The sequence below is a fragment of the Mobula hypostoma genome, chromosome 4 (genome assembly GCF_963921235.1).
Source record: "Mobula hypostoma chromosome 4, sMobHyp1.1, whole genome shotgun sequence".
NCBI lineage: Eukaryota > Metazoa > Chordata > Chondrichthyes > Myliobatiformes > Myliobatidae > Mobula > Mobula hypostoma.
This window is the reverse complement of record NC_086100.1, coordinates 34,050,765-34,071,184: the sequence shown is the minus strand read 5'-3', so window position 1 is coordinate 34,071,184 and position 20,420 is coordinate 34,050,765. Positions and strand designations below refer to the sequence as shown.

General features: G+C 47.0%; 1 protein-coding gene across 13 annotated transcripts in view; it reads right to left on the bottom strand.

The window, feature by feature from the left end:
• mul1a (mitochondrial E3 ubiquitin protein ligase 1a) overlaps nt 1-20,420 on the bottom strand; it is a 61,996-nt gene that overhangs the window by 25,458 nt on the left and 16,118 nt on the right. For all 13 annotated transcript variants that reach the window (XM_063045553.1, XM_063045559.1, XM_063045555.1 and 10 more), the window contains one exon: nt 5,373-5,460. In XM_063045553.1, coding sequence (XP_062901623.1) covers nt 5,373-5,460 — 88 coding nt within the window. The remainder of the gene's footprint in view (nt 1-5,372; nt 5,461-20,420) is intronic.

Here is a 20,420-nt window from a genome sequence, read left to right as displayed (position 1 = left end):
ATCGGTACTATTTGGTCTGCAGTCGTAAAGGGAGATACGGCTCAGGCGGAGAAGATGAAACACGCTGTGGTGCCTCCATTACTGAGAGAATGGCTCAGATTGGAGTTGAGGAACCAGATCCTATACTAGGTCATGTCAGCTCCAGACCAACCTTGGCGTTCCCAGTTAGTTGTGCCGGAGAAGTATCAGAGGATTGTGTTGAAGTCCTTTCATGATGATTATGGACATTTGGAGGTTGAAAAGACCTATGGATTGCTCAGAGACCTGTTTTACTGGCCCCGAATGAAACCGGAGGTCGAAGAATACTGCAAGTTGTGCATTCATTAAACACGGCGGAAGAAGCTGCCTACACGGGTAGCTCTCTTGTCCTACTTGCAGAGTGGACCTGGTGTGTATGGATTCTCTGTCAATAGAACCCGATGCCAGCAACACGGCAAATGTCTTAGTCATCACGGACCACTATACCAGATATGCACAGGCTTTCCCTACCAAGGACCAGAGAGCGTCCACGGTGGCCAAAGTATTATGAGAGAAGTATTTCATCTATTATGGCCTTCCCAGGTGGGTACATAGTGATCAGGGATGGGATTTCGAGAGCAGGCTCATCCGTAAGTCACTGGGTATGCTTGGAGTCGAGAAGCTGAGGACTACTCCCCATCATCCACAGGGTGATCCTCAGCCCAACAGGTTTAATCAGACCTTGCTAGACATGCTCGGGACCTTGGAGATCAGCAAGAAGAGCAGGTGAAGTCAAAATATTGGACATCTGGCCCACAGTTACAACGGTACACGAAATGCAGGTACAAGGTACTCGCCATACTATCTGATGTTTCGACGTGAGGCGAGGTTGCCCACTGACCTTTGTTTTGGTATTGACGAGGGCGACTTACCACCGAAGACATCTGAAGTATATGTCTGATATGAGAAGGGAGCTGAAAAGGGCTTATGAATTAGCCGGGGTCACGACTGCCAAGCAGAATCAAGGAAATAAGAGGAGGTATGATCAAAAGGTGAGGTTCTCCCAACTCCTGCCGGGAGACAGAGTCCTCATAAGGAATTTGGGGCTACCTGGAAAGCATAAGTTGGCCGACCTCTGGGCAGCTACACCCTATGTGGTGGAGAGTCAGATGCCAAACCTCCCATTTCTCCGGGTGAGACCACAGGATGGGAATGGACCTGTCAAGCTTCTCCATCGGAACCACCTTCTGCCTCTGGGCAAGAGGTGCTAGCTGACCCAGAATCCGACCTGGAGCCTACACCTAGTAAGAGGACTCTGCGGCGACGCGGGGCAACTACAGGGCCAACAGCAGGAGGGATTAGGCCAGCCCCCGCCCTTGAAAGGGATACTGATTCAGAGGATGAGGACCCAGAGGTGTAGTATATGCTGCCTTTTGCTAACTCCCCACTGATTGAGGAACAGACCTCCAACCCTTCTCCCGCTGAGTCAAGTGAAATCGGGAGTGGGACCCTGCAAAGGATGAAGCAGGGCTTAGCCAAGGGACAGAGGGGTCCGAGTTGCATGTGGGCATGAGTGATAGGCCAGGGAGGACTTACTAGGGAGACCAGAAGTATCACCAGTAGGGTCGGAAGCTGAAGAGGTAGATGAGTGGGAACGGAGGTCTCAGAGAATTAGGAGACCACCGGATAGGCTGGCCTACAGTTGAAGTCAGAAGTTTACATACACTTAGGTTGAAGTCATTAAAACTCATTGTTTAACCACTCCACAGATTTCATATTAGCAAACTATAGTTTTGGCAAGACGTTGAGGACATCTACTTTGCGCATGACATGAGTAATTTTTCCAACAATTGTTTACAGACAGATTATTTCACTTTTAATTGACTATATCACAATTCCAGTGGGTCAGAAGTTTACAAACAAAATCAAAAGAAATCAGCCAAGACCTCAGAGAAAAAAAATTGTGGACCTCCACAAGTCTGGTTCATCCTTGGGAGCAATTTTCAAACGCCTGAAGGTACCACGTTCATCTGTACAAACAATAGTACGCAAGTATAAACACTATGGGACCACGCAGCTGTCATACCGCTCAGGAAGGAGAAGCATTCTGACTCCTAGAGATGAACGTACTTTGACACAAAAAATGCAAATCAATCGCAGAACAACAGCAAAGGACCTTGTGAAGATGCTGGAGGAAGCAGGTAGACAAGTATCTATATCCAAGTCCTATATCAACATAACCTGAAAGGCTGCTCAGCAAGGAAGAAGCCACTGCTCCAAAACCGTCATAAAAAAGCCAGACTACAGTTTGCAAGTACACATGGGGACAAAGATCTCACTTTTTGAAGAAATGCCTTCTGGTCTGATGAAACAAAAATTGAACTGTTTGGATCGTTATGTTTGGAGGAAAAAGGGTGAGGCTTGCAAGCCAAAGAACACCATCCCAACCGTGAAGCATGGAGGTGGCAGTATCATGTTGTGGAGGTGGTTTGCTGCAGGAGGGACTGGTGCACTTCACAAAATAGATGGCATCATGAGGAAGGAAAATTATGTGGATATACTGAAGCAACATCTCAAGACATCAGCCAGGAAGTTAAAGCCCGATCGCAAATGGGTCTTCCAAATGGACAATGACCCCAAGCATACCTCCAAGGTTGTAGCAAAGTTGCTTAAGGACAACAAAATCAAGGTATTGGAGTGGCCATCACAAAGTCCTGACCTCACTCCGATAGAAAATTTGTGGGCAGAACTGAAAAAGCCTGTGCGAGCAAGGAGGCCTACAAACCTGACTCAGTTACACCAGTTCTGTCTGGAGGAATGGAACAAAATTCCAGCAACTTATTGTGAGAAGCTTGTGGAAGGCTACCCAAAACGTTTGACCCAAGTTAAACAATTTAAAGGCAACGCTACCAAATACTAACGAAGTGTATGTAAACTTCTAACCTACTGGGAACGTGATGAAAGAAATAAAAGCTGAAATAAATCATTCTCTCTACTATTATTCTGACATTTCACATTCTTAAAATAGTGATCCAAACAGGGAATGTTTTCTAGGATTAAATGTCAGGAATTGTGAAAAACTGAGTTTAAATGTATTTGGCTAAGATGTATGTAAACAACTGACTTCAACTGTATGTAGCACCAGGGGAACAGTGTGGCCCCTACCGTTCTGGGGAGCTATGTCACTGCCTTTTATACCTGGGTTGGACCTTTGCTTTGCAGGAAGGGTTGGCAACTTATCTCAAAGTCATGAGGGCATGACTAAATTTGGTGGGGGGGAGAGTGTAACACCCTGGGAAAGGGTTAACTGCTAATATAATGATTTCTCTGTAGCTGCAGTGTTTTGATTATGACTAGAGATAATGGGGGCTTTGGAATGTGAGCTTTCTTGTGTGCCCGAGAGAGGGGATTTGCAGTCTTTTGGTCGGGGAGAGATGAAGAGAGAACACATGAGTGGAGAGAGCTGGTAGACCACAGGACAAAATGGACTTGGAGTGAGGGTCCAGGAGTCGACGACGTTCAGAGGAGATCAATGGGGAACAAATGGACAGAAAACCATGACCTCCAATGTGCACATTAGACTGTTTCATTAAAATGGGCCCATTTTCTTTTCTTTACTAACCCTATAGTCAAATTAAGAATTATAAGGCTCAATTATTTAATTGCATATGGTTTACTGTCTGATATTTTGTGGTACGGATTTGTAACCAAGCAACACATCACGCAGCATCCACACAAACAAGATTTTTCAAGATTGGCTGGGCCGGAGGCCGTCTTCCCCTAGACTAAGGCTGCTGGCCGAACCTGAAGGTTACATATGTTTTATCAGTCATAAACACTTCCATATTGTCAGTGTAAAGTGTTATAACATTTTTTTGTCTGATTTTAAAGTAATGCTGAGAGAAAACAGAGTGAACTCTAACTACCATTCCCTAACTTCCTGGGAATTCTTAAAGCCAAATCTGACAAAATTAGAACAAACTCATTTCCAAGTCATCATGAAAAACAAAACTAAATAATAAAATATGGATATTTAGAGACACATACAGGTCTTTTATCCCAAATACCCAAGAACAGAAGTATTGTGAAGCCAACTAATATGAACACAAGAGATTCTGCAGATGCTGGAAATCCAGAGCAACACACACAAAATGCTGGAGGAACGCAACAGGTCAGGCAGTATCTATGAAAATGAACAAACAGTTGACGTTTTGGGACTAGAATGGAAGGGGGAAGATGCAAGAATGAAAAGGTGAGGGAAGAGAAAGGAGTATTAGCTAGAAGGTGATATGTGACGCCAGGTGGGTGAGGAAGATACAGGATTGAAGCTGACAGGAGTGTCAGAAATGGACCAGGTGAATTTAAGCGCAAGGTGGAAATTACAGGCAAAGTTGATGAAATCGATGGGCTCAGCATTGGTGCATGAAGCAGCACCAACGCAGTCGTCAATATAGCGCAAGAAGAGTTGGGGGGCATTACCAGGGAAGGTGTGGAACATGGACTGTTTTGCATTGCCAATGAAAAGGCAGGCATTGCATTGGTGTATCTATTGTATCCGGTGTTTTTTGATGCAGCCTCCTCTACATTGGAGAGTCCCGACATAAATTGGGGGACTACTTTGTTGAAAACTCCATTCCATTTGCCAAAATTTTTCGGTGGTCAATCATTTTAATTCCTATCCCCATTCCCCTTCTGACCATTGTCTCCTCTTTTGCCGCTCTCAGGGTGGAGGTGCAACACTTCATATTCGGCCTAGGCAGCCTCCTACCAGATGGCATGAACATCAATTTCTTCTTCCAGTAATTATTTTTCCCTACCCCTTCCCTCTTCTTCTATTCCCACCCACCTGGTTTCACCTATCACCTTCTAGCTAGTCCTCCTTCCCCTTCTCCCATCTTTTTGTTCTAGTGTCTTCTCCCTTCCAATTCTGAAGCAGCCTTAACCAAAAGTGTTGACTGTTTGTTCATTTCCATAGATGCTGCCTGAGCCACTGAGTTCCTCCAGCATTTTGTGTGTGTTACCAATATTAACTATTATCTTCCAACATGTCCTACATTTTCACCAAAATAAATCTACTTAGGAATATTAATGTTGACCTCAAAATCTAAATTTCTACTGTCCTAGTGATTTTTTTCTGACAAAAATCAATCATAGCCTGACTTTGCCACAATGATTCATGGCCTATTTCTCCTTTATGTTAAAGAAGTGGAGGCTTTGGTTCTTAAACAGGTCACAGTAAGAAAAAAGACACCTGGATGGATTTTTATCTTGTTGCCACCAGGGTGTAAAAGTAACATCAAAGAAACAGCTTTCCAGTCAATAGATTCATACTGCAAGTCTCACATCACACAGCAAGAGGAAATAAGTAAATCAAAAAAACCTCAACATTACATACAAAATCAAATTCCACTTACCTTCTATGACAGCATACTGCACACATTTTCCTGGAGTGGCATTAAGAAATTCCATTAACTCCTTGTTGATTTGAAATTGTGGGGCTTCCTAATATTAAACAAAGAAATAAATGACGCAGTGGGAAACCACTGGAACCAGAATGTGCTATTCAGCACATTGAGTTACATTTTGCTGCACTCTCCCTTTAAGTATAATGATACCAGATCTGTACACAATAGTAACGAGTGTGGTCTCAGTAAGAGTTACACTCTAAACTGCTACAGACGTAAAGGCTAAAAAAAAAATTATGCAGAACCAGAGATTGCTCAGAGATGTTAGGCCAGTGTTTCCCAACCTTTTTAGCCTAATGCCCCCCAAAGCACCTTCATATTTGCCAATGACCCTCTTAGGCACAATACAGTCGGGCCTCCTTATCCGTGGGTTCCGCATGCACGGATTCAACCAACCGCGATCAGGAAAACCCAGTTCTCTCTCCAGCACTGGTTATTTGAGCGTTTTTTCTTGTCATTGTTCCCTAAACAATAGAGTACAACAACGATTTGCATAGCATTTATATTGCATTAGGTATTATAAGTAATCTAGAGATGATTTAAAGTATACGGGAGGATGTGCGTAGGTTATATGCAAATACTACGCCATTTTATATAATTGACTTGAGCATCCACGTTTTTTGGTATCCGCAGGGGATTGGCCCGGGCCAATCCCCTGCGGATAAGGAAGGCCGACTGTATAACTTTCTGGCACCCCCATAAAAACATGTCTACAATATGCCAACATGAGAAAAATGATCCTGCTTTAAATTTTTATTTGTCTTTAAACCTAGTTTATTCAGTACCTGTGTGCTATACAGCAGCTTCACTATCATTGTGATCCTTGAGATTGATGGTTTTTAGCAAGAGTTGAAATATCTAGTTTAAGTTGTGACAGCAAAAGCCTTAAGTCCCCACGCATAAAAATGTCCAAGCAGTTGTTTTTTTTTTGTATGTGAGTATGTGGTTCTCTTTCAACATGGAATGAGGACGAAAATGCAATGAAGAGGAGTTTGGCTCTTCTTCAAAGACCAAGAAACTTTGAATCACAGTGTAGCCACGTACCACAAAAGCCAACATTTCTGAAAAGCATTTTTGCCTCTTCACCATTCTGAATTTTGACAATTTCTTTTTGCAAGCTTTCTTCCTGTTCTTCCACCTTGCAAGAAATGGATTAATTACCCAGTCCGGATTTTCCAGATTGTTCAAGTCCTTGAATTGATTATGAAAATCCTTCTTCAGTGACTGCAGGTGTAAGCAGTACTCTTGCAAATCACTGTCAGTGAAAGAGAGTGCCATACTTTTCATGCAGGGAAACTGTAAGAACATTTTTCTCCCAATGTTTTGCTTACCTATTTCCAATTTTCTGATAAAAGTGGACACTACAGGTTTTGCTTGGATTAAGTTGACATTCTCACCCTGCAGTTTCGTATTTAGAATGATCATTTTCTCTGCGTAGAAATTCAATCTTGTACCTCAAGCTTTTGTCGACTTTGAGCAAAAGTTCAATCACAGTGTCAAAAAGAGTAAAGGAACATTTTAAGCAGCAGGCTTTAGGCAGCCAATGCATTTCAAGCGTTCATCGTTATCTTGGCATAACTAGCTAAATATTCTGCTATTTAATAGATGAGCTTTAATTTTGTTGATAACAGATATTACAAGAGTCATGCTTGAAAAACGTCACTGGCTGAGGTTTTTGTCTGCAAGATGTTGACGATGGATTGCAAACAGACTTGGAATTTCTTTTTTCATAATTGCCACCAAACCAGCATGGAGACCTGTCATATATGGTGCTCCATCTGTTGCACAAGAAATTATGTTCCTAATCGGAACACTTTTGTTCTCAATACATTTTGAGCTTGCCATAGATTGATTCTCGGTTGACTTTTTATCAAGAGAATTTCTTCATAAACTTACCCATTTTTGATAAAAACATATTTTTGTGCCGTTAGTAATGCCTTGTTGTCTCACACATTTGACTCATCCAGTTGTATCTCAAATTCTGTTTTTTGTAGCTCTGTGCATAGTTGATACTCAATGCTTTCACTCATTTCATCGATACGAGCTACAGGTTATTACTCACAGAAACTGATTTTAAGATACCAGTATCCATTTTGAGAACACTTCTGAGCACCTCTGATACAGTATGCATTATTAATCTTACACTAATTGTATGAGATTTTCCACATTTTGCTATCATTTTGAAAATGTTATAAGAAGTAATAAGACCATTATCAAGGTCATTTTTAGCCTTCTTGACAAATAACTCAAGTATACATTTCTCAAATGCTTCTTTCATCTTCCAGAACTCAGTAATACCATAAGCAGCCTTTTCAGGGTGTCTTTTACAGAAGTGTTCCTGTAATCTTGATGGTTTCATAACTTCATTAGACAGTATAGTATTACAAATAAGACTGGTCAGGTCACTCATCTGAGTGCTACTGGTACCATGTAACCCAGTACTACCTGTCGCATGGTCAGGTGGTCGGCAACTAAACCGGTTCCCCCACCAGGCTTGCCTGGTGAGGAGGGTGGCTAGGCACCCTGCAGGACGAAAAACAAGACCTGTCAAAGGGCGGATGAACCCTCTCGTAGGGTCAACGGCCATCTAGCAAACACGTGCCGTGAAGCGCGGAAGGGGCATCCCTTGCATCGAAGCTTGGTCTGGCCATTCACTGCAACAGAACTTCTCCCAGCCTTCCTGGACCCCACCATGCCGCTGGATCCAGGAGGGGATGTCGAGAGGGTGAGTCTGGACCTGTGCAACCCCCTACTCACCTAAAATCCACTCACGCACACGCTGTTCCTTTCTGAGGAGTGGGGTACCACCCCATTAACTGACTGAAAGGAACCATCATCATCCTGTGGGATGGATAGCCAGAGAGAGAGGGAGACAAATAAGACACATGGTGCATCGCTGATCTAATGGAACGGAATAAAACCATACTCCAGGTATGTAACATCGTATTGATGCACTTTCTGTAGTTTCTGTTTCTGAGCAGGATTAGCATTCAAGACCTTCAGACTTATATTTATGAGTCGTACATATTTACATGTGCCTTACATATTTATCCATCATTAACAGAGATATATTAAAATTAACACACACTGGGAATGCAATATCGGATGTTGACAACAGCAGCGAGTTGACAAGGTCGGTCAGGTCTCGCAACTCAAGTTAGGATGCCGCTTACTGGCCCCCCCCCCCGCCTCCAGAATCTTGAACACCACCCCCCACCCCACCCCGATAACTACGATTTCCCCAATGCACCCTTCGGACTGCTGGGCATCACTGCTTTAGGCCAATAGTTATTAAATGTGTCAGTCAAGGAAGAAATATAAAGGGATTTGGATGTTCTTAAACACATCATATTTTAGAATAAAATCACAGCAATTTACACCAATATGAAATACACAATTACATGAATAAAGATCAGAAATACTGCAGGTGCTAGAATTGGGACAGGCAGAAATCATACCAAAAAGCAATGATGAAGGATTCTGTTCTGATGAAGTGTCTCAAACCTGAAACATTAACTGTTTCCCTTTCCATTGAAGCAGGCTGACCTGCTGAGTTTTGCCAAGATTTTCTGCTTTTTAAAATTTATGCATGACGATGGGATCTGTTTTAATATTTCTTGTTGTGTTCATTACGAGGGAGAGTGCAGAGCACAGTTGGATGCAAGCCTTACGAGATATTCAACTGAACTTCATTGACAACCCTGTTTGTACAATATGTGAACTCCTCCCATAGGAATAATACTGTTAACTACCAATCCATGCCCCCTTCTGAAAAAAAAAGAGAAAAACTAGGTATGTTTCTTCACCGGTGTGATCGAGGCATGACTGCCAAGCGAGAAGAGATTAAAAGGAGATGGTAATTTCTTCAGCGGTTTGATCGAGGCACGACTGCGCAAGCATGTGGACATCAGCCAGTTAGAACAGCGAGAAGAGTTTAAAAGGAAACAGCTTTATAGAATGGGCGTATTTAGAGGGAGACAGATTAGGAAGGCTTTGGCTCAATGGGTCGAGGCGAGGTAGGTTGCCTGAGTAGAATACAGACAGGAAGTATGTGTGTGAGGCTGGTGTTCTTTGCTCAGTGTCAGATGTAGGAAGTGCAGGAGACTCTCAGTCTCCTGGACGGCCACACCTGCGCCAGGTACGTCAAGCTGCAGCTCCTTAGGGACTGCATCAGGGAACTGGAGATGCAGCTCGATGACCTTCTTCTGGTCAGGGAGAGTGAGGAGGTGATAGAGAGGAGCTATAGGCAGGTAGTCACACCAGGGCCTCAGGAGACAGATAGGTGGTAACAGTCAGGAGAGGGAAGAGCACGAGTCAGATGCTAGAGAATACCCCTTTGGCTGTCCCCCTTAATAATAAATACTTCTGTTTGAGCACTGTTGGGAGGGGACGGCCTACCTTTGGGAAGCAACAGTGGCCGCGCCTCTGGCACAGAGTCTGGCCCTCTGGCTCAGAAGGGTAGGGAAAGGAAGAAGGAAGCAGTGATAGGGAACTCTATAGTTAGGGGGTCAGACAGGTGATTCTGTGGATGCAGGAAAGAAACGCAGATGGTAGTTTGCCTTCCAGGTGCCAGGGTCCTGGACGTTTCTGATCGTGTTCACGATATCCTGAAGTGGGAAGGAGAACAGCCAGAGGTCGTGGTACATATTGGTACCAACGACATAGGTAGGAAAAGGGAGGAGGTCCTGAAAACAGACTACAGGGAGTTAGGAAGGAAGTTGTGAAGCGGGACCTCAAAGGTAGTAATCTCGGGATTACTGCCTGTGCCACACGACAGTGAGTAAAGGAATAGAATGAGGTGGAGGATAAATGCGTGTCTGAGAGACTGGAGCAGGGGACAGGGATTCAGATTTCTGGACCATTGGGACCTCTGCTGGGGCAGGTGTTGCACTTGAATCCCAGGGGGACCAATATCCTGGCGGGAAGGTTTGCTAAGGTTATTTGGAAGAGTTTAAACTAGAATTGCTGGGGGGGGGGTGGGAACAGAACTGAAGAGATTGGGGAAGAGGCAGTTGGCTCACAAACAGAGAAAGCTTGGAGACAGTGCAAGAGGGAGGATAGGCAGGTGATAGTGAAGGGACACGCTCAGACCGATGTTTTGAAGTGCGTCTATTTTAATGCAAGGAGTATTGTGAACAAAGTGGATGAGCTTAAAGCGTGGATCAGTACCTGGAGCTATGATGTTGTGGCCATTACAGACACTTGGATGGGTCAGGGACAGGAATAGTTACTTCCAGTGCCAGGCTTTAGATGTTTCAGAAAGGACAGGAAGGGAGGCAAAAGAGGTGGGGGCGTGGCACTGTTGATCAGAGATAGTGTCACGGCTGTAGAATAGAAAGTCATGGAGGGATTGTCTACTGAGTCTCTGTGGGTGGAGGTTAGGAACAGGAAGGGGTCAATAACTCTACTGGGTGTTTTTTATAGACCTCCCAATAGTAACAGGGACATCGAAGAGCAGATAGGGAGACAGATTCTGGAAAGGTGTAATAATAACAGGGTTGTTGTGGTGGGAGATTTTAATTTCCCAAATATTGATTGGCATCTCCCTAGAGTGAGGTGTTTAGGTGGGGTGGAGTTTGTTAGGTATGTTCAGGAGGGTTTCTTGACACAATATGTAGATAAGCCTACAAGAGGAGAGGCTGTACTTGACCTGGTATTGGGAAATGAACCTGGACAGGTGTCAGATCTCTCAGTGGGAGAGCATTTTGGAGATAGTGATCACAATTCTATCTCCTTTACCATAGCATCGGAGAGGGATAGGAACAGTCAAGTTAGGAAAGCATTTAATTGGAGTAAGGGGAAATATGAGGCAATCAGGCAAGAACTTGGAAGCATAAATTGGGAACAGAAGGTCTCAGGGAAATGTACAGAAGAAATGTGGCAAATGTTCAGAGGATATTTGCGTGGAGTTCTGCATAGGTATGTTTCAATGAAACAGGGAAAGTGTGGTAGGGAACCGTGGTGTACAAAGGTTGTTGTAAATCTAGTCAAGAAGAAAAGAAAAGCTTACAAAAGGTTCAAAAAACTAGGGAATGATAGAGATTTAGAAGATTATATGGCTAGCAGGAAGGAGCTTAAGAATGAAATTAGGAGAGCCAGAAGGGGCTATGAGAAGGCCATGGTGGTCAGGATTAAGGAAAACCCCATGGCATTCTCCAAGTATGTGAAGAGCAAGAGGATACGATGTAAGAGAATAGGACCAGTCAAGTGTGACAGTGGAAAAGTGTGTATGGAACTGAAGGAGATAGCAGATATGTATGTTATGTAGGACTAGATGTTAATATCCTTTATTTGCAACTCCTGAGATGTGCTGCCTAGACTCTGTGGGGTGGCCAAGTGAGTGGTGGCATCTTCTGGGTTATCAAGTGGGCGCCCTCTTTCCTCAGTGTTTCACTGATAGGCCCACGACACCTCCGGTGGGTTCAGCAGTGAATCCCAGTGTCCTGGGCTCACCCCCTTGATGCCTTTCACTCACCTGGGGGACCAGATGGAATCCTTTCTCTTCATCCAGAGCCACTGACTACACTTTTCAGCAGACCTGGAGAGGTCTTTGACTGCTTGTCGGTGTGTCCTACCTCGCACTCCCAACTCCCGGAGTAGCCTTGATGTTGATGTGGCTACAAATACTCTGTAGCCTACTTTGACCAGTCGGACCCTTGCTTTCCAGCCACATTGCTGCGCATTGACTGTAAGCTCAGCATACCTCAGCTCCTTGCGCTCGTAGGCCTCCTCCACTGCATCCTCCCAGGGCACTGTAAGCTCGGTGATGTAAACGAGATGGAGTGAGGCTGTCCATAGCACAAGGTCTGGCCTGAGGCTGGTTTCCACGATTTCAGTTGGGAAGCAGAGCCTCTGGCCTAAGTCTGCCACCATCTTCCAATCACGTGCCCTGCTTAGCCGCCTGGTGTCTGGTCCCGATGTATCAAGTCTGGCTTGACCCTCACCTTCCCGGACAAATGCTGTTGAAGCCCAGCGGGATGAAGGGGGAGGGAGAGCTCATCTGCCGACTTTCCAGCACTGCTGCAAAACACCATAGCACCTGGTTGTGCCACAAGGTGTATTGGCCTTGAGTAAGGCTGGTCTTGCAGCCCACCAGAATGTGCTTTGGTGTTGCTGAAGTTGGGCAGAGGGAGCATGTGGGGCCCTCTCCATACCACTGGCTGAGATTCATGGGAGACGGCAGGACATCGTAGGCAGCCCTGATGGTGAAGCTCGCTCTGAATGTCCCCATCTCCCACAGCTCTTTCCAGGAGATCTTTCTTTTCTCCACTCCCTCCCATCTCATCCATTGCCCTTGCCTTGCCTGAGTGATGGCCTTTGCACACCTTGCCGCCTCCTCCTGCCGACATATCTCCTGCATCACAAGCCTGCGTCTCTGAGGCGGAGCAGCCTTGTTCCAGGCTGGTGTACTGTCCCCGAGGCCAAGACTGCTCCTCCCGTGTTGCACTCAGCCCACGAGGTCCCTGTGCTCGAGTGCCACCTTTGCTTGCTCGGCTGCTTTTGATTGAGTCCATTTCCTCTCAGTATCCAGGATGTGGGCAGCTTGTGCTACAAATGGATCACTCGCCTCTGTTAACATCATCTCCAGTCTTACTTTGGCGCACTTGTACTCCTCTGAGAGACTGGAAATGGGTAGCTCTAGGACTCCTTTGTCATAGAGCCCTATGCTGCTGAGGCACCTGGGAAGACCAAGCCACTTCCTTACGTATGAGCTGATCAGTCTCTCCAGCTTTTCCACCTTCGAGACTGGAACTTCATACAGGGTTAGTGGCCACATGAGGCATGGAAGGAGCCCATACACCACAGCTTCAACTTGCCAGGGAGTGTGGTTCTGTCGAAGCTCTCGAGGCCACTGACGGCATCCTTCCTGCGCTCATCTACCTGCTCTGTGTCTTTGAAGAATGCGTTACACCACTGACCTAGGCTCTTAACAGGCTTCTCGAAGACTGTTGGAATCATTTCATCACCCATGTAGAAGCATCGGTCTACCAGCTTCTCCTTGACGATAGAGATGATTCTGGACTTGCTCGGCTTGATCTTCAGCCAAACCTGCTCGGTGTTCCATTGAAGCTTTCTCAACAGGCATACAGTACAAGCCTTGGTCGTGGTGAGTGTTGTGAGATTGTCAATGAATACTCTGATAGGCGGCAGCCTCCGGCCAGGTCTTACGCGCTGTCCCCCAACCACCCATCAAGATGCTCTAATGATCACCTCCATGGCCATGGTGAAGGCTAGCTGGGAGATGGTACAACCGGCCATGATTCCCACTTCCAGATGTTGCCACACTGCTGTGTAATCTGCTGTTGTCAAACATAGCTGCACGTCCTGGAAGTAGGCCTTAACGAGGCTTGTGAGGGCCACTGGGACCCTGAAGAAGTCGAAAGCAGTCCAGAGGAGGTTATGAGGGACTGAGCCGAATGCATTGGCGAGGTCCAGGAACAACACGTGAAGATCTGTTCCTTCCTTCTTGCAACCTGGATCTGATGCCAGATGGTGCAAACGTGTTCCAGACAGCCAGAGAAGCCCGAGATCCCTGCTTTCTGGATTGATGTATCAATCAGGTGGTTTCTTTGCAGATATCTTTGCAGCCTATGAGCCACCACACTAAAGAAGATTTTGCGCTCGACGTTTAGGAGACTAATCTGGCAGAATTGGCCGATTTCTGATGAACCCTTTTCCTTTGGGATCAGGGTTCCTCTGGCTCTCTGCCAGGATATTGGTATCTCCTGCTTATGCCATACCATCTTCATGAGCTTCCAGAGGAACTGAAGGACACCTGGTGCATTTTTACAGAGCCTGTATGGCACTCCATTGGGACCTGGGGCTGATGTGGCCCTTGCTCTATGCATAATTTTTTCCACCTCACTCCATCTAGGTGGGCTGATATCTAGTTGGTGTTCAGGTGGATGGATTGGTGGCATGTCAGGTGGGAGGGTGATCTCTTCGTGGCGTCGGTTGTCTGTGTATAACTTTTCCAGGTGTTTTTCCAGTTCTGCCTTTGACACTGAGAGACTTCCACTCTTCTCCCCTGTGAAGAGACCCTTCACAAACTTGAGGGGATCTTTAAAGAAGCTGTTCTTGTCCGCTCCTTCTTCCTGCACTCCCTTACCAGGTTCTCAGCTCTCCTCAGTGTCACGAGCCTGCTCCGGATGTCTGCTTGCAACAGGTTTATGCCTTCCTTCTCTTCCTCTGTGGCCTTCCTCCATTGTTTTTTTTGCTGCCTCCTCTCTCTGACTAGACGATCTATTTCCTTCTGCCTCCTGGACTTAGTGGGGATCGTCGATGTAGCTTTCTTCCTCCCTAGCACTCCAAAATGTTCCGCTCCATAGCTCGAGATTAATTCCCCCATTCTTTCCAACTTCTTCATGGTGGTGCCTCTGAGCATCTCTAAGATGTTGGAGAGGTCAGCATTGACCTCCTCCCACATTGTCTTCTTGCAGGATTTTGGCTACTTGATCCACGGCTTTCGCCCCTGGATCTTCTTTTCTGTTGCAGGTCGTAATGGGCTGGGTTCGGGTTGCTCTCCTATGCCTTGCTCTTCCTCTGCTGAGACAGGGGTATTAATGTCCTGCAGACTTTGGGTTTTGTCCTGCTGCTGAACTTCAGTCGACTGACTCAACCTGCTTTTTCAAAAAGTAGCTGTCGATGCGAGGTCCCTGTTGCCCCATTTTCAGGCATCCTTTCCTGCCCTGATGTATTTTCAGGCCTGTAGGGGAAGTAACCTTTGCCCAGCCACAGATGCAACTCTGGAGCTTGTGTCCTGCTGCAGCTGCTACAGCCTCAGGTTCGCTGATCATCCAACTCATTGTTTGTTCCATTCCTGTATCAGTTACCGGGTTGTCAACCAATGAGTCATCTTCCGCCCCCGCTCTCACTGACTCAGGGGGTATCTTCTCCTTACAAGTTTTCGTAGCCAAGGGTGGGTGGGATCCACGCACCTTTGCGTGTTGGATCCCGCTGCCGCGGGTAGCTAGCCCGCGGAAACCCCAGTGGGGTCTGTTCCCTCCTGCCAGCTGTTTTTCCATGCTGTCACAAGGTCTTTCTCCAGCTGTCAGCTGCTCTTTCACAGCAGTCACTGCTTCACCAGATGATCAGGTACGTTATGTAGGAGTAGATGTTAATATCCCTTATTCGCAATCCTGAGACGTGCTGCCTAGACTCTGTGGGGTGGCCAAGTGAATGGTGGCATCTTCTGGGTTATCAAGGGGGCGCCCTCTTTCCTCAGTGTTTCGCTGATAGGCTCACAACGCCTCCGGAGGGTTCAGCAGTGAATCCCGGCATCCCGGGCTCGCCCCCAGATGCCTTTCACTCACTTGGGGGCCCAGATGGAATCTTTTCTCTCCATCCAGAGCCACTGACTACCCTTTTCAGCAGCTCTGGAGAGATCTTTGACTGCTTGTCGGTGTGTCTTCCCTCGCACTCCCAACTCCCGGAGTAGACTTGATGTTGATGTGGCTACAAATACTCTGCAGCCTACTGCGACCGGTCCGACCCTTGCTTTCCAGCCACGTTACTGCACATCAGCTGCAAGCTCGTAGGCCCCCTCCACCGCATCCTCCCAGGGCACTGTAAGCTCAGCGTACCTCAGCTCCTTGCGCTCGTAGGCCCCCTCCACTGCATCCTCCCAGGGCACTGTAAGCTCAGCGTACCTCAGCTCCTTGCGCTCGTAGGCCCCCTCCACTGCATCCTCCCAGGGCACTGTAAGCTCAGCGTACCTCAGCTCCTTGCGCTCGTAGGCCCCCTCCACCGCATCCTCCCAGGGCACTGTAAGCTCAGCGTACCTCAGCTCCTTGCGCTCGTAGGCCCCCTCCACTGCATCCTCCCAGGGCACTGTAAGCTCAGCGTACCTCAGCTTCTTGTGCTCGTAGGCCCCCTCCACTGCATCCTCCCAGGGCACTGTAAGCTCAGCGTACCTCAGCTCCTTGCGCTTGTAGGCCCCCTCCACTGCATCCTCCCAGGGCACTGTAAGCTCAGCGTACCTCAGCTCCTTGCGCTCGTAGGCCCCCTCCACTGCATCCTGCCAGGGCACTGTAAGCTCAGCGTACCTCAGCTCCTTGCACTCGTAGGCCCCCTCCACTGCATCCTCCCAGGGCACTGTAAGCTCAGCGTACCTCAGCTCCTTGCGCTCGTAGGCCCCCTCCACTGCATCCTCCCAGGGCACTGTAAGCTCAGCATACCTCAGCTCCTTGAGCTCGTAGGCCCCCTCCACTGCATCCTCCCAGGGCACTGTAAGCTCAGCGTACCTCAGCTCCTTGCGCTCGTAGGCCCCCTCCACTGCATCCTCCCATAATGTAAACGAGATGGAGTGAGGCTGACCATAGCACAAGGTCTGGTCTGAGGCTGGTTTCCACGATTTCAGTTGGGAAGCAGAGCCTCTGGCCTAAGTCTGCCACCATCTTCCAATCATGTGCCCCGCCTATCCGCCCGGTGTCTGGTCCCGATGTATCGAGTCTGGCTTGACCCTCACCTTCCCGGATAAATGCTGTTAATGGCCAGCGGGATGAAGGGGGAGGGAGAGCGTTGACGCTCATCCACCTACTTTCTAGCGCTGCTGCAAGACGCCGTAGCACCTGGTTGTGGGACCAGGTGTATTGGCCTTGAGTAAGGCTGGTCGTGCAGCCCACCAGAATGTGTTTTAGTGTAACTAAAATCTAGCAGAGGGAGCATGTGGGGTCCTCTCCATACCACTGCCTGAGATTCATGGGAGATGGCAAGACATCGTAGACAGCACTGATGGTGAAGCTCGCTCTGAATGTCCCCATCTCCCACAGCTCTTTCCAGGAGGTACTTAATGAGTACTTTGCTTTGGTATTCACAACGGAAAAGGATCTTGGCAATTGTAAGGATGACTTACAGTGGACTGAAAAGCTTGAGCATGCAGACATTAAGAAAGATGATATGCTGGAGCTTTTGGAAAGCATCAAGTTGGATAAGTCACCAGGACTGGACAAGATGAACCCCAGGCTACTGTGGGAGGTGAGGAAGGAGATTGCTGAGCCTCTGGCGATGATCTTTGCATCATCAATGGGAACGGGATAGGTTCCCGAGGATTGGAGGGTTGCGGATGTTGTTCCCTTGTTCAGGAAAGGGAGTAGAGATAGCCCAGGAAATTATAGACCAGTGAGTCTTACTTCAGTGATTGGCAAGTTGATGGAAAAGATCCTGAGAGGCAGGATTTATGAACATTTGGAGAGGCATAATATGTGCTTGCCACTGCACGAGACTGGCAGCTCCAAGTCAACCTAGGGAGGCAGCTCAAGTTCCCAGAGAACATCGCAGCCACTCTGCTCCGCCCGGACATGGTGTTAATATTGGAGTCTACAAAGTAAGTGGTCCTGCTGGAACTTACTGTCCCCCGGGAAGACCGGATTGAAGAGGTCAACGAGCACAAGACGGCTAAATACACAGATCTTGTTGCAGAATGCTGGAGCAATGGCTGGAGAGCTTGCTGTGAGCCAGTCGAAGTTGGCTGCCCGGGCTTTGCTGGCCATTCATTACAACGGACTCTAAAACTCCTTGGAGTTAAAGGACTGCAGTGCAGAAGAGCCACCAAGAACATTATGGAGGTTGCTGAAAAGGCCTCGCAGTGGCTGTGGATCTGGAGGGGGGGGGATCCGTGGATTAGTGCGCCACTTGGACACAAGTCGGGGGCTGATCACCCCCGGCTGAGTCGCCCGGTCGAGGTTGTCTGATGATTAAAGACCTGAAACACCCTATGACCCCAGGTTCATCACTGAAGATGTGTCCAAGTAGCACCAGGAGGTGTATTCTACAATTAGGAATAGTCAGCTTGGCTTTGTCAAAGGCAAGTCGTGCCTTACGAGCCTGATTGAATTTTTTGAGGATGTGACTAAACACATTGATGAAGGTATAGCCATAGATGTAGTGTATATGGATTTCAGCAAGGCATTTGATAAGGTACCCCATGCAAGGCTTATTGAGAAAGTAAGGAAGCATGGGATCCAAGGGGATATTGCTTTGTGGATCCAGAATTGGCTTGCCCACAGAAGGCAAAGAGTGGTTGTAGACGGGTCATATTCTGCATGGAGGTCGATGACCAGTAGCGTGCCTCAGGGATCTGTTCATGATCCCTACTTTTCGTGATTTTTATAAATGACCCGGATGAGGAAGTGGAGGGATGGGTTAGTAAATTTGCTGATGACACAAAGGTTGGCGGTGTTGTGGATAGCGTGGAGGGCTGTCAGAGGTTACAGCGGGACATTGATAGGATGAAAAACTGGGCTGAGAAGTGGCAGATGGAGTCCAACCCAGATAAGTGTGAGGTGGTTCATTTTGGTAGGTCAAATATGATGGCAAAATATAGTATTAATGGTAAGACTCTTGGCAGTGTGGAGGATCAGAGAACATAGGATACTCAAAGCTACTGCGCAGGTTGACTTTGCGGTTAAGAAGGCATATGGTATATTGGCCTTCATCAATCATGGGATTGAACTTAGGAGCCGAGAGCTAATGTTGCAGCTATACAGGACCCTGGTCAGACCCCACTTGGAGTACTGTGCTCAGTTCTGGGTGCCTCACTACAGGAAGGACGTGGAAACCATAGAAAGGAGGCAGGGGAGATTACAAGGATGTTGCCTGGATTGGGGGGCATGCCTTATGAAAATAGGTTTAGTGAACTTGGCTTTTTCTCCTAAGAGTGATGGAGGATGAGAGGTGACCTGATAGCGGTGTTTAAGATGATGAGAGGCATTGATCGTGTGGATTGTCAGAAGCTTTTTCCCAGGGCTGAAATGGCTAGCATGAGAGGGCACATTTTTAAGATATTTGGAAGGAGGTACAGAGGAGACGTCACGGGTAATTTTTTTACGCAGAGAGTGATCAGTGTGTGGAATGGGCTGCCGCGGATGGTGGTGGAGGCGGATACAATAGGGTCTTTTACGAGACTCCTGGATAGGCACGTGGAGCTTAGAAAAATAGAGGGTAATTTCTAAGGTAAGGACATTCGGCACAGCTTTGTGGGCCTAAGGGCCTGTATTGTGCTGTAGGCTTTCTACGTTTCTATGTTACTTCTTGACTGTAGAACTGCATTGAAATTCAGTAATTCAGTTTACTTTACACATAGTACGTAACTTACACTCCTTACGTAAACATAAAAATGAATTGCAATCATTATAACTGTTTTTCTGTTTTACCATCATTACCTTAACTCTGGGGATCTCCCATCCACTGCTAGCAACCTCACAGTTCCCTTACACTGCACCTCCTGTTTCTACCTCCTACCCAGCATCCACAAATCTGCCTGTCCAGGTAGACCATTGTTTCTGCTTGTTCTTATCCCAATGACTTGTATCGGCATATCCTGACTCTGTTTTATTCTCCCTGGTTCTGTCCCTTCCTACCTACATCCATGATATTTCACTAGCTCTGGATCTTTTCAATGACTTCAGTTCCCTGGTCCCCATCGTCTCCTTTTCACTATGGCCACCCAGTTGCTATACACTTCCATCCCTCATCAGGAGGGCTATAAAGCTCTACGCTTCTTTCCAGATAAGAGACCCAATCTGTTCTCCTCCACAACCACTCTTCTCTGTCTGGCGGAACTGGTCTTTACTCTCAGTAATTTCTCCTTCAGCTCCTCCCACTTCCTCCAAACCAAAGCTGGGCCATGGGCACTCACATAGTTCGCAGCTATGCCTGCCTTTTTGTTCGCTATGTGGAATCGTGCATCTTCCAAGCCTACACTGGTATCACTCCCTAACTTTTCCTAAACTACATCAACGACTGCATTAGTGCTGCTTCCTGCACCCACACTGAGCTCGTTGACTTCATCAACTTTGCCTCCAACTTCCACCCTGCCCTCAAATTTAGCTGGTCCATTTCCAACACCTTCCTCCCATTTCTCAATCTGTCTTATTCTCTGAAGACAATTTATGTACTGATATCTTTTACAGATCCACTGCTTCTCACAGCAACCTGGACTATACCTCTTCCCACCCTGTCACTTGTAAAAATGACAACCCCTTCTCTCAGTTCCAC